General features: G+C 37.5%; 1 protein-coding gene across 1 annotated transcript; it reads left to right on the top strand.

Annotated features, from left to right (window-relative positions):
* The first annotated feature begins 10,252 nt into the window (after window positions 1–10,252).
* On the top strand, window positions 10,253–13,040 carry LOC105438910 (toll-like receptor 3). The gene has a single exon (XM_030973990.1). The coding sequence runs from the start codon at window positions 10,368–10,370 to the stop codon at window positions 13,038–13,040; it is 2,673 nt and encodes an 890-aa protein (XP_030829850.1). The 5' UTR covers window positions 10,253–10,367.
* The last annotated feature ends 4,865 nt before the right edge of the window (window positions 13,041–17,905 follow it).

Here is a 17,905-nt window from a genome sequence, read left to right as displayed (position 1 = left end):
TTCAAACTTTTCTTTCTGTTAAAAGTGTTTGTTAGAAAAGCATAATTTGGGTTATTTTCCAGGGTTCAAATGGATAGAAATAGTTGCTATCTTAACCACGCAAATAGATGCATCAAAACCCAAAAGCAGAAAACACTCATATATGTTTCACAGAGCTCAAGCTACACAAGGAAAATGTTTATTAAGATCTCACATTTAGCCATTTTATATATACAGTATATATATCATACCACCCTCCTTCTCTCTATCTCTCTTCCTCTTCCCCTGTCTTTCATCTCTGTCATATCTTTTTTGTTTTATTTCATATTTTGTTAATTTCACTCTTTTGTCTGACCTCAACTTTAAGTTAATTTCTCCTTCTTCTAAACTGTTTCCTTCTGCCCTGTCATTTCTATTAATCTTTAGTGTCATTTTAAAATCATATTTTTCTAGCCTAAAATCTGTAGATTTTGAAAAGTGTTGCTATGCTCCTTTTTCAACAATGGTTTGCAAAAAGGAACATACATGTAGGGGTCACAGGCTCCCCTTTTTATAATGTCTTTCTATCTTTACATGTGTGGGTGGGGGAAATGGTTTAAATGCCCTTCTTCCTTTTAAATATTCTTGAAAAGGCTACATAATGTACAAAGGTATTTCACAATCTCCCCATTGAAACTGGATATAAAAAAGTTATTTGACAGGTCTAGTCCTTGTCACATAAGTGAAGCATAAAATGGCTTCATTTAGCAAATAAAGCCGCGTTTAGGGTGTAATGCCATCATTAGTTGAAATCTTGAAAGAAATCATACAAATGCTGCGTTTATCCTTTGAGATCTGTGGAGTTCAGTATATTCCCTTAATCTATCCTCCTTTTCTTCTATCCACCTGTTTTCCTCTTCCTTCTCAGCTTGATTTTTCTGTCTCCCGTGACACCAACCTTCCTTTTATAGTTTCCACTCTAGATCCGTTTCATGTTATCTTCTCTATGTCCTATCACTAGATCTTTTCTTTTATTCCATTTTCCCCACATGTTGCACTTTTGAAGAAAAAAGAAAATGTTCCCATCCATCATCTCCATGTGATATGATCTGATTTTCATAAAGTTTAAATTGATACCTCTGATCTTAGCCCATGATATGTCTCTCATACCACATTGAGATACTATTCTATAAGTAGTGTTCTCTATGCAGCCTTCTACTTGCAGAAATTGCACCCCACTTGAACCCAACATGTATGATTTTTCAGATATTACCCAAAAATAAGTTTTCAAAACTTAGGTCTCTATAAACAGTTTTGAAAACATAATTTCTTGAACTTACATGGAAATTATGAGAGCATAGGGAGACCTGGTAGCACACACACAAAAAACATGTCTACAACAAATAAGGATTACTGGTGGTGCATGAGGTGACATTAGTGTTACAGTCTAATTGATCTGGTTTATTTCAGCATTTTAAAGTATACTCTTTAAACCAGTAGGAGTCCTGTTGCAAGAGAGATAAAGGTTAAATATAGCTATGGTCTCTATGTGAGAAAAGCTCTGAAGGATACAGAAAAGGATGCACACACGATGTGACCTTTCATCCACCTACCTTCTCCTCGAAGGGCAGACATGATACAGTGGATCAATAAAGGGTAACCTAGAGACCAACATTACCTAGCAGCATCATGAGTCAGACAGATTGAGTCGATACTAGATTATCTCCAGATTATCTTTGGATTAATGAGAGTAGGGAATGCTATCAGACAGGCATAAAATGACCAAAGATCCCACGGGATTCAAACTGGCATTCCTGGACGGGGAATCATTGCAGATCAATGTGCATGAAACTAGATGAATTATTACATAGGTAGAGGGGCGTGACTGGTTTTGTACGAGCATCAATCCATGAAATTCTAAGCCTTCTTTTAATCAGGAATTATGTCATTTGAAATGCATGTCTGAAGATGATTCTAAAGGTTTATTCAGCCGGCAGAATTTTCTAGCTCACAGCGCATTCTTGTCCTATTGATTCCTTGTCAGCTTTAATATATATATATCCTTCCACAGAACATTTACCTCTCCATCCAAGTAGGTAGATTTCTCTCTCTCTCTCTCTCTCTCTCTCTCTCTCTCTCTCTCTCTCTCACTCGTTGTTATCTATTCCAGTGAATATCTCTCATTCACATACCTGTTCATTCAAACCAAAGATCTTTTTCTTATTCTCTCTATCCTTCGTTGTCTGTTTAAAGCCTAAAGGGTATTAGTTAAATGTCTACGTATTTGAGTTAATGCCCTTTCACCTTTCACATTTCGAACATCCCATGTTCTCCATCTTTCATTTCATTCTTTTATTCTCTCATTCTCATTTCTTCCCTCCCTTTGCCCCTACATCTCCCCTTTCCTCCCCCCCCCCCCCCCCCTCTCTCTCTCTCTCTCTCTCTCTCTCTCTCTCTCTCTCTCTCTCTCGTTCTCTCTCTACCTCTCTCCCTCTCTGTCCCTCTCTTTCCCTCTCCCCCTTTCCCTCATCGCAACCCTCTCTTCCTCTGTCTACCTCCAAATTCTATAATTGGATTACGTGATGAAAAAAAGACATTTTCGTTCAAGTCAGCATTGGCCTAAAATCAGTTTCCTTTACCTGAAAATCAGGAGATATCACACTGATTGCTGGCATTCTGTCACGAACGTCATGTTAAGTCGCGTTAGATATCACGCTCTGAACCTAATCTCCATTTGATACCATGAATGGGAAACCCTACAATGCACCCCTGGGGTATAATTTACCCAGCGGATCAAAATTATACGGATGAACCCAGATTGAGAGTGCAACGATTTTGCACATGGAAATATGAAACTGTTGAAAAAAGTTCATTTTTGTGCTGCTATGATATTAAACAAAATTACTGTCACATACTCAGGCACAATGGAACTGTATCCAATTCAGTAGTAAATATTACTGAATTAAAAAAGATACTTGACTTGAAAAGCTCCTTTGTAGGAGTAAAATGAAAATGTTAGAGAAAGCAAAATAACACAACTTTTGGATAAACACTATTTAGTTTATGGTATATCTGAGCTTCATTTGCAACCCCTTTTTTTGCTTCTTTTTCTTCATCATCTTCTTCTCCTCACTTTTGTTTTCTTCACCTTTTTTCTTTTCTTTTCTCCTTCCTCTTTATCACCATCATTATTCACAATTAATATCATCATCATCAATCTTCGTCATCGCCATCATCATCACACTTCATGCAATCATCATTTGCTTTGAATGACCAAAGATTTTATTTGTTAACATACTTGGATGAAGGCAGATAGCAAGGCTGTTTTAAAGACTAAATATTAATAAGTTGTACCCTTTCATGTACAAAGGGATAATAATAGGTCTAGATCTACTGTAGATGTCATTCTCAAACAGATCTACCACATAGGGTCTAGTCTAGTTCTAGACATAAACTAATATAATATATAATGAAGTCTAACATTACATTTGGTTTCAGATGTCATCAGATAGTGTCAGATAACTCCTCTTCCTTATGTTTTACACATTTTTGTGAATTGATCATGTCGGCTTGCTCGAGTTTCTTGTTTGAAACTAGACTTTAAATAACAATCAGACTCAGAGTTCGGAGTCAGACATGATCAAGAATGATGCACAGCATATGCTATGCCAGCTCTCATGACTGAGTACCAATTACGTATATCATTAAATTAATACGTTTGAGAAAAATCGTGAGTTATTTTTAGGTCTAGATCTAGATCAACATTTACATGGACCTACATGTACATGTACTTACATGATAGCGAATGGGTGGTGCACATGAGAATGACCCGATGTCACCTTGACTGGAAATGGAATAGCAAGAAAAGGGAACATGACGCCATTTTCAGACACCTGTTGTTGATCAACAGCCTAGCTGATAAACGGGTTCATGAGATAAAGAGGTAATCTGTTCCAAGTGAACGCCTAAGTTTCCGTTTCATCAGGCATAACAGAGAAAACTTCCAAGAACATACGAGATTACAGGTGATCATTGAGGCGGTACATAGTGGACAGACAGCCAACCAATTTGACGAAGCGATTTATATAAACGCCAACAAAAGACGTACAAAAGTGTTGAGATAAGTACTGATAATTACATGAATCAAGTGTTTTCTTACATTTTCCCTGGCATTTTCTCCTCTTCTTCTTCTTCTCCGTCTTCTTCTCCTCCTTCTTCTTCTTCTCCTTCTCCATCTTCTTCTTCTTCGATCTTGTTCCCCTCCAGAGGCGACCCTCCCAGGGATGGGGGGGGGGGGGGCAGGGGGGCACAGTGCCTCCCACTTTTTCAGATACCCCAAAAGTGCCCCTTTTTACATAGGAAAAGTGCCCCTTTTATTTTGTAAGAATTGCCCCTTTTACATAGGAAAGGTGCCCCTTTTACTTCGACAAGTGCCCCTATTACTTAGTAAAAGTGCCCCTTCCCCCTTTTCACCTCTGACGAGTGCCCTTTTTATTTTTGACACGTGCCCCTTTTCCTTCGACACGTTCCCATTTTCCTTTGCAATAAGTGTCCATTTTCCATTCTCATAAATCTTGAAATTATCTTGAATAAGTGCCCTTTTTAATCTCTAGTAAGTGCCTCTTTTCAGGTACGAGAAGTGCCCCTTTTCACTTTTAATAAGTGCCCCCTTCACCTCTGATAATTGCCCTATTCAAAACTGAGAGGTGCTCCTTTTACTTTGACAACTTCCCTTTTTTTTTCCTTTGTAAGAAGTGCCCCTTCTCCTTTTAATAACTACCCTTTTTTAAACTCGGATGAGCACACCTTTCATTTTAACATGTGCCCCTCTTATTTTCTAATAAGTCCCCCTTTTCCTTATGATAAGTGACCCCATTAAAAAGAGAGAGCTCCTTCCCCTTCTCATAACTGCCCCTTTTAAAAATCTGAACGGTGCCCCCCTTTCATTCAACAAATGCACATTTTCCTTTATTATAAGTGCCCCTTTACATTTTCATAAGTGCCCCTTTTCATATCTGGTCAGTGCCCCTTTTCAACTCTGATAATTCCCCTTTTAATAATGATACGTGCCCCTTTTCCTTTCTAATAAGGGACCTATCCCCTTTTCACCTCTTATAAATGCCCCTATCAAAATCTGATGGGTGCCCCTTTTCCGCAACAAATGCCTATTTCCCATTTTCTTAAACGCCTTTTTTTCATCACTGGTGAGTGCCTCTTTTCAGGTGAAAAAAAATGCCTCATTTCCACCTCTTATAATTATCCTTTGTACTTTGACACGTGCTCCTTTTCTTTTCTAATAAGTGTCTTATCCCTTTCGATAATTGTCCCCTTTTCATGTAATCATTAAACGTGCCCCTTATTTAAAGCGACTAAGAGCAATTTCCCCCAAAGTTCGCTCGCTGCGCCTGCTCTCATTTAAAGATGATATAATTATGTTACTTATCAAAGGTCTTTTCAGTCTTCCGTTATGAGAATGTGCTTATAACCCCATTACGATTGGCTTTTTTCCTCTTTATAAGATGTAATTTTTCGCACTGCGACCTCACAGATCTTTAAAATTTTTCTCGCTCGCTTCGCTCGCTCGTAAATGCATATTCAGACATCACACTCAACTGTAAAGTATGATGCTTAAGCAATATCTTGTATGATGTATGAAGAGAAACAAATATTGAAATCATCCCTGATAATGTAATCACAATGTAGGGGTATATACCAATGTCTAAAAAAAATTGTATATTTTCGCTTTGAGATTTCCCACTGTAGGTGCCCTTTTTTTTCCAGAAAGTGCCCTTTTTTGTTGGTGCCCCCCTTATTTGGAAGTCGCTCGGCCGCCCCTGTTCCCCTCCCTATTCTCCTTTTTTTTTCTTTGTTTTCTTTCTTCTTCTTCTTCTCTCGAACTTCTCCTTCAATCTTCTGATTATTTTTCTTCTTATTTTTTTTTTTAAACATCACTTTATTGTTCAGAACTTGCACAACAAAGGAGAACAATAGCCCAGGACAATTCCATTCTTAATTCGTTCTTTATCTTCTTCTTCTTTGCTTTCTCTTTCTTCTCCTCCTTTTTATGATCTCCTTCTTCCTCCTCTTCTTCTTCCGGCTTCTTCTTCCCAAATTGCGTACATATGCAAATTATTTAACTTGATATTTCATTCATGACTTGTAACAGAATTCCGAAACCTATAGGCAGCTAAATTGCATAAAAACGATAGGTGCGTAGATTATTATGCTTTGCATATTTTGCATGTTTGTGCCAACGGAATAGTGTTAGATGCGCAAATAATTTATAAAAATTATGATTATAAGCCTTTCATATTGAGCAGTATGTGCATTCGACATTGGGACGTTCAATTGACCATGCACGGCAACGGGCCACAGGCGAAGAGCAAGATATATTTTGTGGGTGTGTTCATAACGAAATGACAATGTCAGCAATAGTTGTTTTGGGGGCAAATTAAACTTTCAATTTCAAAATGTTCAACTTGAGGCACGAACCGGCAACAAAGAATAGGCTACCCCTTTAAAGCTGTGTAATTTTTCAGATTGTGCCTCCCCCTTTTCTCCAATTCTTTTAAACAAAAACCTGGATCAGTCCCTGGTCAGAAGTATCTTGAATTGTTTATGCCATGTCGCTTCGCTCGCTCGAAAAGTTGGTAATCGGAAACCTCACACACCCTTCTCGTCTCTGTTGAAGAAGACGATTGATGGCGCTATACCGACAATATTAATAGTGAATATGAATCGCGTTTTACGGAAGAGAAGTTCAAAATATTGCCAGGGGATTGTAGGAAAGATCACTTGTATTTCAAAATAGGCTCACTGATAATATTTCACGCATTATTTTGTTGATATAAAACTAAATATTTGTTGAAATTGTACATAGAATAAAGCAGAACCGTGACAATAAAACACTTAGCTGTAGGCAGGGGCGACCGAGCGACTACCAGGGGGGGGGGGGGCACCAATGAAAAGGGGCACTTTCTGGAGAAAAAAGATCACCTACAAAGAAAAATCTCAAAGCGAAAATATACAATTTTGGTATAGACATTGGTATATACCCCTACATTGTGATTACATTATCAGGGATGATTTTAATATCTGTTCCTCTTTGTACATCATACTAGATATTGCTTAAAGATAAAGTTGATTTCTGGTCATGCTATTGCATTGTGATAGAAACAGTGTAGAATCTATCCGAAAAGGTTGATCATCTAGCATATAAGTATTGATGTGTACTGCAAGGTTCTGAAATCATCAAAATGATAAGAAATTTGGCCCAGTCTTGGTAAAGTTACAAGCACTGTGCACAGAAAGATATATGTGGGACTACACGAACATGTGGCATAAAAATCCGTCCCGATGTTTGTGTTGTTACATATTATAATATTAAGGCATTTGAAGAGCCATGCTTTTCAGGGAACATTTTGTTATCTGATGTTCTTCCACACTTCAATGTCAATGATAAAGCTCACAAATTATTTTGCACCTCTTCCCAGATAAAAAGATGTAATTATGAGAAGAGGAATGGGCACTTATATGAAGGAAAAAGAGCATTTATTAAAAACGAAAAGGGGCAGTTGTTAGAGGTGAAAAGGGGCCCTCATCAGAGATAAAAAGAGCACTTATCAGGAGGGGAAGGGGCAGTTGTCAAAGTAAAACGAGCATCTCTCAGATTTGAGTAGGGGCAATTATCGAAGGTGAAGGGGCACTTATCTGAAGTGAAAAGGAGTAACTTCTCGTACTATATAGATGAAAAGGGGCATTTATGAAAAGGGGAAGGAGCTCTTTTTTGTTGTAATGGAGCCACTTATCATAAGGAAAAAGGAGGGCTTATTCTTATAGACCAGTTCACGGTTAGCACATTACTGCAATGACCCCGAATATCCTCAGATCTTCAAAACATAAAGAGGTCCCACTGTGTACATTTTGAAATAATCACTCCTACAGCAACGGAGGTGCTATAATTATGAATAGCCTTTGTTTCCCCTTTTCAAAGAATACTTCCACCTGTGTATTATAGAGTGCACTGCTCGTGCATTTATGAATAATGTTACATAACTTCCATGAGTATTTCGTCTCCGTGTATTTCAAAATTTGTTCTGCAATGATCTTTATCTGCTCATGCTCAGACTGCAACCGTGAACTGGCTTATTAAACAGGGGTAGTGTTAAAAGGGGAAGGGGCACTTGTCAAAGTAAAATGGGCACCTCTCAGATTTGAATAGGGCAATTATCAGAGATGAAGGGAGCGCTTATCAAAGGTGAAAGGGGCCACTAATCTCGTTCCTGGAAAGGGGCGCTTACTAAAGATTAAAAAGGGCACTTATATTATGACAATGGAAAATGGACACTTATTGCAAAAGAAAGTGGGAAGTTGCCGAAGGAAAAGGGGCCGTGTCAAAATAACAAGTGCACTTATCAGATTGGAAAGAGGGAAAGGGCACTTTTCCTATGTAAAAATGGGCACTTCTTACAAAATTAAAGGGGTACTTTTGGGGTACTTAAAATGTGGGAGGCACTGTGGAACTTGTAAGTCAAGAAAGGTTAAATTGTTCATTCAGCAGCCAGCTTACACAAACAAATTGTCCCTTTTTTTTAATTTTAAAGACATTTTGGCTTGCACCCAATAAACAAATAAATACAAATTGTTTCCTTTGTTCCATTTTCTATATATTTTATTTTTATTTTGCCCCCACCCCACCTCCACTTTACAAACCCTGAATTCTCCCCAGATTTAAAAAGAAAATTGTGTGAAGCGTTGTTGGATATTACTTTAAATTTTAGATTTCAGAAAATATTCAAATAGTGACTGGGAAACCAAAGACTGGCATACACTTAACCCCCCCCCCCCCCCCCCGCCAAAAAAGAATAATAATAATAATAATAACAGTCATGTTTACATTTTCAACAGAATATTTTGAAATGTCTAGATTCGCATGAGTAGTAGATTTATATGATTAAATTGTGGGGAAAGTACTCAGATGCAATGGCAGTTGATATGGATTGAAGTTCCTCTGCCCCCCCCCCCCCCCCCATCGTCATTTAAAGTAGTTTCTTTTCTATCTGGGAACAGACTAAGGTTTCCACTTGTTGAGCGGAATGCCCATGTCACTTTATCACATGATATTCTTTGCATCACAATGCCCATCAGGACCGACTCACTAAGTGAGAGATATGTATTCTGTTGTTCGGTTGGTTAGCTGTAGTTATATGTTTTTTCCTCTGATTTCGTTTTTTGGACCACATGGTCCAACTGACTTGCATCAGGTACCTGCTCAATGTCACGTCACCAGACGGTGAAATACAGACTCACGTCACTTCTACATGAAAATCTTCATGACCAGAGACACACTCTCTTCTTATCTTGCGAAAGAGACATTGTGAACGCCTTTATAAAACACGTTTTAAGAAGAGACCTCTCATGTCACTTGTTGCCAGTTACTTTTATTTGAACTGGGTAAGTTTATGTGTGAATCATTTCATTTCGTATTTATCAGGATCAAGGGAAACAGTGAGTATAATACATTATTTTTTACTCGTTGGAACTTGCTTATATGAAATCATGTGGAATCCTTTATTGTAATTAACAAGTGCAGTTTTGCTGTAGTGTCAGGACAGAATGATTACATGCTGTAACTGAATAGCGTATAATTGAATCCATAGTTCATTGTATCAATGGTACAAATAGATTGTAATCATGTAGTTCAGTAAAAGTAACTTTGCGTAATTATAATTTTGCTCTGGAAGCAATCACATTAAATATGCTTTTAATCATGTGTCGTTACTGGTAAAATTCATTGACTATTCTATCATGGAACAGCATTTGGAAATGATTCATATAACAATTGAATTTGGTTTAATCATTTTAATTCTACTCTTTCAATTTATATATTATTTAATAGGAATTCTACCATAGTTTGTCATTCTGATTGACTCATTCCAAATTCCTAAATTGTCTTTGATGCTATAAAAGAATAATGATGGTGGGTGGTTGGTGCGAATGTAAATAAGGTGTATTGCCTGTCATTGTGTGATAATGATGATGTTCTCGAAGTTCTGACTCAATTATTCCATTGTGGCCCGTGGATGGAAATACAGATTTCCGATGTTTAATGGATAATGTGTCAGCGTTACTAGCTGATGAAAATTATGTTTTATGTTATGACAATATTGATTGTTATTCAACAAAATCTTTTTACTTACATTCATCAATATTATAAATGACTGGAGTATTAATTGATTGATATTCTCCTGTTTCTTGCAGGGCTTTGCTTTGGTTTCGTCTGATGACAAAATAAAATGATGAACTAAAAATACACCACGTCTACAATTTTCTTTATTGGAAGTTTACCCACGAAATTATCATCCGACAAAGGTGTACCCTTCCTATTTCAGAGGAGATATATTGACGTCATGGCAAACGGCTCAATCTTGTACTCATTGTTCGTCGCTTGTCTTCTCGTCAAGTCGTCCTTTCAATCTTTACATCAACTCGATGGAGATTCGCTGATGACATCCTTAACACTAGACATGGACAAATCTTTCCATGAATGCGATCAGAACCTTGAACTGAAAACAGCTTCTTGCAGCAACCTGGACACGGTTCCCGAGAATCTTTCTGAGGATACCGAGGTGCTTGACTTATCTTGGAACAATATCACCAAACTCTTGAACTCCTCATTTGAAGTATACCCTCTAATCAACTCCTTGGACATTTCTAACAACGATGTAAGAGCGATAGAATCCGCCACTTTTTACCCCCTCAAGGACTTAATGCACCTGTTTCTATCCGATAACCCGCATCTTGTGCTTCCAGCAACAGGCGTCTTTATGATGTCTTCACAGCTTTTATTTCTTAATTTAGCGTCATCAAAATTGAATTCGCTCCCCAATGACATTCTAAAATGGAGTCCACGTCTAGATTCTGTAGATCTGTCCTTCAACAACCTCTCCTTCATCAATGTAAGCTCTTGCGACATAGCCGACAATGTATACATGGTTAATAATCGACTACAACTCCTGACGGCGAGAGATTTTACCTTTGTGTGCCAAACGGATTTTTTAGATCTTAGACTCAACCCTATCCTATCAGTAGACCCTGATGTGATCGCATCACTACATGTTCAATCTTTGATTTTAGGTGGCTACCCTTTGAGTTACGAGGTGTTGCAGAACATCATCCTCGGACTATCAAAATCAGACATCGAACAACTTACAATCATGGATGGTTCTGTTGGTGCGTTTCCTAAAGGTTTCTTTGATCCTCTGCGCGATTCTTCTCTCTCTTTTCTGGACTTCGAGAACAACGACCTGAACAGCCTCCATCCTTTAGTTTTCTCAAATTTGACAAAACTCAAAAAATTAAGTTTCAGTGATAACAACCTCCCCATAGACGAAATTCGACCAGACTTTTTCGACGGCATGAATGCGTTAAAGGTACTGATAATCAACTTCAACCAAGTAAAACAAATAAATCCTCACAATCAGACTTGGAAAGTGGACTTATCGGAGTTTTACTTATGCGGTAATCTGTTTACAGAAATATCTGCATCTGTATTTCGCGGCTTAGGCAATTTGACTGTCTTAGATATGAGCTCGAACGAATATCTCTCTGTCTTTGAGCTGACGGCCTTTTCGGGACTTGACAATATTCAAACCATTGATTTGGAAGGGTGTCGATTACATGTTCTGGAATTGAACACCCCATTATTAAGTTCACTTGCCCTAAACTCTCTTTATCGCGTCCGGCTTCCTTTTCGACCAGGAGAATCGTTTAAACATTTACAATCCCTTGTTAATTTATACATGATAGACTCTTTCCTTGACTGGACTTCCCTATGGAATGCAACTGCAAACGCATCTCTTTTCGATGGATTATTGGATCTTAATCAATTGGAATTGAGTAGAAACCCTATCCTGAGTGGTATATGTGAAATATATCCACAAGTATTCCGGCAACTCTCTGGTTTACAAGAGCTAAATCTAGACTACTGCGATATTTCAATTCTACATCCTCTTGTCTTCTCGGGGTTGGAATCTCTTCAGAAGTTAAGTTTGGAGGGAAATGACATCCATCATATTCATGATGATGTATTGTCGAGGTTGGGTCAAATACAAATTATCAACTTTGAAGGAAACCGTATTGTGTACTTGGAGGAGCTAATGTTCTTAAATAACTGGAAGCTCACAAATCTTTCCTTGGCCGACAACAAATTAACGCACCTTAATAAAAGCGCTTTCGAGCCGATCTTTTCCTCCATTTTATCACTTGATCTATCAATGAATCCAATTAATTGTAACTGTGATCTAAAGTGGCTTATTGATTGGTTAAATGGACCTATACGACTGAAAGACAAGGAAAATACTATTTGTTCGTTGGAATCTCTGGAGCCTCTTCGTGAGAAACCCCTGCTTGATTTTAATCCAAATGAACTCTGTATAAAGAACTATGGTCTATTCTCTCTGATTCCCCTCGTCTCCATTAGCGTGGTTGTAATCATCGTGCTGTTGTATCACTACCGATGGCAGTTGAGGTACAAGCGATTTCTCTTGAAACTGGCCGTACTGGGCTATAAAGAGATGCGAGACGCTCGAGACCACAATGACTACGAGTTTGACGTGAACATCATTTTCTACGACGATGACGAAGATGACGACGAATGGATTCGCGAACAGCTTCGACCGGCTCTTGAAGAACGGCTTCCACAGTTTCAGAGGAATGTCTTTGGTGACCAAGACCTTGTGTTAGGTATGCATTACTTAGATTCCGTCGATTACGTGGTGAGCCATAGTTACAAGACCATCATAGTGCTTAGCAGAGCTGCTGTGCACGACCACTGGTTTATACTCAAGTTCCGTACGGCCATGGACCACGTGAGTGACACTCTGACTGAATTCGTAGTCGTGATCTTCCTCGAAGACATCCCAGATGATGAAATGCCATTCCTATCGAGGTTGTATCTCAGTGATGGCAGGCCCTATATTCACTGGACTGAGAACGTGAGAGGACAACAATATTTCTGGGATGAATTGACCAAAAATCTTACCATTAATCGAAGGACGAATGACTTGATCCCAAACGAATAATAATGAAGGAATCTAGAGATAGTATTTTACGTATGATAGCTATCAATAATGAACTTAGTAGTAGTGTAGTAGTATATGTAGAAGTGGTAGTATTATTAGTAGTTGTAGTAGTAGTATTTTTAGAAATCGTTTTCGGACACCTATCCCCTGGCCATCCACCCCCAGTCAACTACCCCCTAGGACAACTACCCCTAGGGCAACTACCCTCTCGGACGACTACACACAGGACAACTACCCCGGACAACTATCCCTAGGATAGTGGTTGCCTTAGGGGGTAGTTGTCCTAGGGGGTAGTTGACTAGGGGTGGTTATCCGGGGATGGATGTCCAGGGGGTAGTTGTCCTAGAACCATTAGTCAGTACGATCGCGCTACTAATATGTTGCTAATATACTATTATCATCATAATTTTCTTCTTGATATTCTCATCCACTATCATCAGTACCATTATCATCATTATCCCCATCCTCATCATCATTATTATTAATAATACTATCGTTGTTATTATTATTATCATTATTATTATTATTATTATTATTATTATTGTCATCATTATCAACAATCACCATGTTGTTGTTGTTGATGTTGTTTTACTTGTTTCCGTGAAAGGCATACATTGGAATTAAAATCTAGAAGAAAATCGGTTAGATAATTGGCAACTGTAGACTTAACATGTATCAGCGTGGCATGGTGGCTTCATGAGATGGTTGGATGCAAATCTTTATAGTACTTGTATCGGCAGTTTATTTCTATTTTTCAATATTATAATTACAATCACCATTTGCTGAAAAAGAGAATTCGAAGGTTTCTACTTATTGATTCATATTACTCTAAGGCTCAACGCACACTACACGATTTGACTGCGATCCGATTTTGGAAGAATTTACAACAGCATTTTGTATGAACATTTCAACATGTAAATTCTTTAATGATTGAGGATCTGTTTATTCACGTAATAATATTAATACAAATCTGACTTTTAGGGGATTTCAAGCTTACTACAAGAATCAGATCGCAGTCGGATCGTGTAGTGTGCGCCAGTAAGTGCAATTGTAAGTGTAAGTGTTTATGGAGAAGTGAATATCTTCAAGATAATCAAAAAACCCATGTCCATGAACCTCTTTAATCATAATAATAATAACATTCGTTCTCGTATAGTGCATATCACATTTAAACGTCTCTATTATGCGCTTCCAAATTTGGAAATTATTACAGCGGCTTTAGCTGTGCTGCCATTACGGCGCTCTAGCATTTCAAGGATTTAATTCATGCCAGGTACCCATTTACATCACCTGGGTTGGGTTCGGCAAATGTAGATTAATGTCTTGCCAAAGGACATTAGTGCTGCGGAGGGACTTGAACCGCGGACCTTTTCTGTAGACCACGGTTTGGAACATAACACGAGGAGTTATGTAAAACTAAGGGTTTTTCTCATTGTCTCATTGTTTTACAAAATGTTATCTTAAATCTCTCGATGTCCGTGAGATTTCCTCAAAGATACCGATCTCTGAAAATATAGAAATTCTCGCCATCGAAAAAGTCGAACATGACTGTGGAATTGCTGAATGCTTTATAATCATATACATTGAATTGTACATTTCTGTAAATAATGCCAGGTTGCCAGTCACAACACAATTTGCTTGTTTTTAAGAGCATTTTTAATACTTCACACACACACTTTCACATTGTTGTATGATATTTTACCTTTTTAGGGTAAAACGCTCTGTCAAACAATTATTAGATCGTATTACAGCGAAAATAAATGTGTACCCGTGATTTTCATGCACAGTTTAGACGAAAAGGTCGCCTACAGAGCAAAAAAGGAGGAGGATGGGGTGTCTCCGTCAAATTAGAGCATTTTTAAACGTGATAATCAGTGATATGAAATGCGAGAACCTGAAAAGTAGCAATCTATATTGTCTTTCGAAATGAACTTACAGAAGATAATTAGGGAATGAGAGGGGTTTTCTCTTACAGCCTGGACAATTTAGAACATTATTTTTACCCGGAAATGTGAACACAAAAACGTGTGTAACTGTCAAGGGTGTCCTCCTGAAAGCCCTTGCAAATTCAGTCATACAATCAACAATGTTTCCCATGTAATAGGAGGGGGAGGGAGAGATATTGAAAATAACTTGTACTATGTCAAATGGCATTGACATCACCACCCCTTCATTTTTGGCCTCTTATAGAGCCATGACGTTTTTTGTTTTGTTTATTCTAGTCATTCTAGCTAGTGTCCGCATTAAAATATGTATTTCTTGATTTCTTGATCGAAATTCTTCATACCATTAGTTTGTGCTAGATATTTCAATTTCTCCTTGAAAGGATGCTCTCTATACATGTAATAAATTACATTAGGTTCGCGGGAGTGTTCGAAACCTCGAACCCCGCCACTCCATCCCCCTAGTTATACTTACGTATTACATAGAAGAGGTAGAAACATGATATCAAGTGAAAAATGAATTTGGAGAGAAAGTGAATGATAGGGGAAGTCGATGGTGTAGAGGAAAACAGATGCAGAGAGAATGGAGTTGAAATATAGAGAATGATAATAATAATAATAATAATAATAATAATAATAATACTCAGTTTTTATATAGCGCTTATTAGAGGGATGAGAGAGAGAGGTGGTGAAGAGTGAGAGAGATAATAGAGAGAGAGGTAGAAGAGGGAGAGAGAAAGGAGAGGGAGAGAGAATGTGTATGTGGGGGTATAATCCCTTCATTCTTGTTTTCTCACTTTCTTCACCTATCTCTCCTCATTCCTATTTCCCTACTCCTTTCACACTTTCTCTTTCTCTTTTTCTGATGTATCAACAAAATATATGGGTGTGTCAAAATCCTATTCTAAATTGTTATTAGTTGATGAAAAGCTTTATGAAACTAGGCGCTGGTTCGCTTTCTTTGTCTACCAATGTGAGCACTTGAATACAACTTGAGAACCTGGAAATATGAGATAGAAAGTGATGAGAAATACGAGTACCTGTAAACTAGCAATCTGTTGTCTTTTCAAAATAAACTTACAGAAAATAGTTATGGAGTGAGCGGGATTTTGCTCTTACAGCCAGGAAAATTTAGGACATTATTTTTACCCGGAAATAGGAATATAAAAACGGTTATAACTGTCCTACTGAAAGCCAGTGGAAATTATGTACAGTATGTGTATGTATGTATATAATTGTATGTATAAATATATACAAAGTTCAAGTATTGTTTTTTGACCACGTAATTTCTTACCTCTTTCATCTACATTGCTGTTTATCTTTATGCTATTAATATCTTTTGATTGTCTATTATTGTGATAGAAATACAAAATTAGTATGATTAATCTCGATGTAATTAAGTATTGTAAAAAGCATTTGTCTCCCCATGCTCACTGTCTCCCACGAGTTTGTATTTAGAATAGGGTCAAGATGTCGGGATTATCTCGTGGGGAGGGGTTGGTATATTGTCTTACTATATCATTTTATATTTTTCCCTTTTTATTTGAAAAGAAAAGGGGGAAATGTTGTATAAAGTATTACGAGTAATATAATTTATTTTAATTTTCCCTGTATTATATTTCACAGTCGTATGTTAATTTGTGTCATTCCTGGTTATTGTTATATTTACTCTTTAATACACTCCATTATCTATATTACATTACAGCTTTGAAATTTGTTATCCAATGTATACAAAAAAAAGTTGAGAACGATCTGTTTGGATTGAAATCAATAAAGTTTGAATTTGAATTTAATGAAATTTATGAATTTACAATCAACAATGTTTCCCATGCCATCGGGTGGGCAAAGGGGGGGGGGGGGGGTAGTGAAAACAATTTGTGCTATGTCTAATGGCATTGACATCACCCCCCCCCCCCCCTTCGTTTTATGCCTCCTACTCGGAGAGCCATGGCGATTAAAAAAATCTAGTCCTGCTAGCTATTGTCCGCATTAAACTATGTATTTCTTGATTTCTTGATCAAAATTCTTCAGAGCATTAGTCTGTGCTAGATATTCCAATTTCTTCTTAAAGGGATATCTGCTCTCTATACCGTGTGAGTCAAAAAAAGTTTACACTTAGAAAATTGCTAATTATTTTAAAATTCATCTATGAACAGTAAATTATTATACATCTTATGAAAGAATGTTTTATCCCAAATCATTTGGTATCAATTTTGTGTTGTATGTGTTCACCCTTGGATGATCACGACGCATTGTTTGCGAGAGTGCAAAAATCGACTTGCGCCAAAGTGATGCGTACAGTATGTATTATGTTGGGATTAGTGGAGTGAAAGAATGAATTAAATGTATCGAATGAAATGCATTGCATTATTTTGCATATGCTGTTTGCAAAGGTCAAAGTCACACCATCCACACACACGCGCACAAATGTTTGTTGATATTCGATATTTGATATGTGTGGCATGATTAATTTTGTTAGGGATGTTATTTAGATCTGCAAAGACCGAATTAATACCCAAATCCAAGTTGTTTTATTCAAACATCACATAAGCAACTTTGGCGCAAGTCGATGTTTGCACTCTCGCAAACAATGCTCGTATTTATCCAAGCGTGAACACATACCACAACCAAATGATACCAAATGATTTGGGATAAAACACTCTTTCATAAGATGTATAATAATTTACTGTTCACTGATGATTTTTAAAATAATTAGCAATTGTCTAGGTGTAAACTTTTTTTGACTCACTCTGTATAGGCTCGCGGGAGTGTTCAAAACCTCGAATCCCGCCAACCCATCCCAGCTAGTTACACGTATACGTACATGAATTCGTGAATGTTATCAGCATAACTTGGAAGAGATAAAAACATGATATCAAGAAAAAGAGAAGTGGATTGGGAGAAAAAGAGAATGAGAGAGGA

This window comes from Strongylocentrotus purpuratus, unplaced genomic scaffold, assembly GCF_000002235.5.
Source record: "Strongylocentrotus purpuratus isolate Spur 01 unplaced genomic scaffold, Spur_5.0 spur5_scaffold_7, whole genome shotgun sequence".
In the NCBI taxonomy this organism is placed as follows: Eukaryota; Metazoa; Echinodermata; class Echinoidea; order Camarodonta; family Strongylocentrotidae; genus Strongylocentrotus; species Strongylocentrotus purpuratus.
Note: the sequence above shows the minus strand (reverse complement) of the source record. Positions and strands in the feature narration are given on the sequence as shown.

Bases quoted from the DNA above. Each gene is read 5' to 3' on its own strand.
- LOC105438910 (XM_030973990.1), top strand. From the start codon at position 10,368: ATGGCAAACGGCTCAATCTTGTACTCATTGTTCGTCGCTTGTCTTCTC.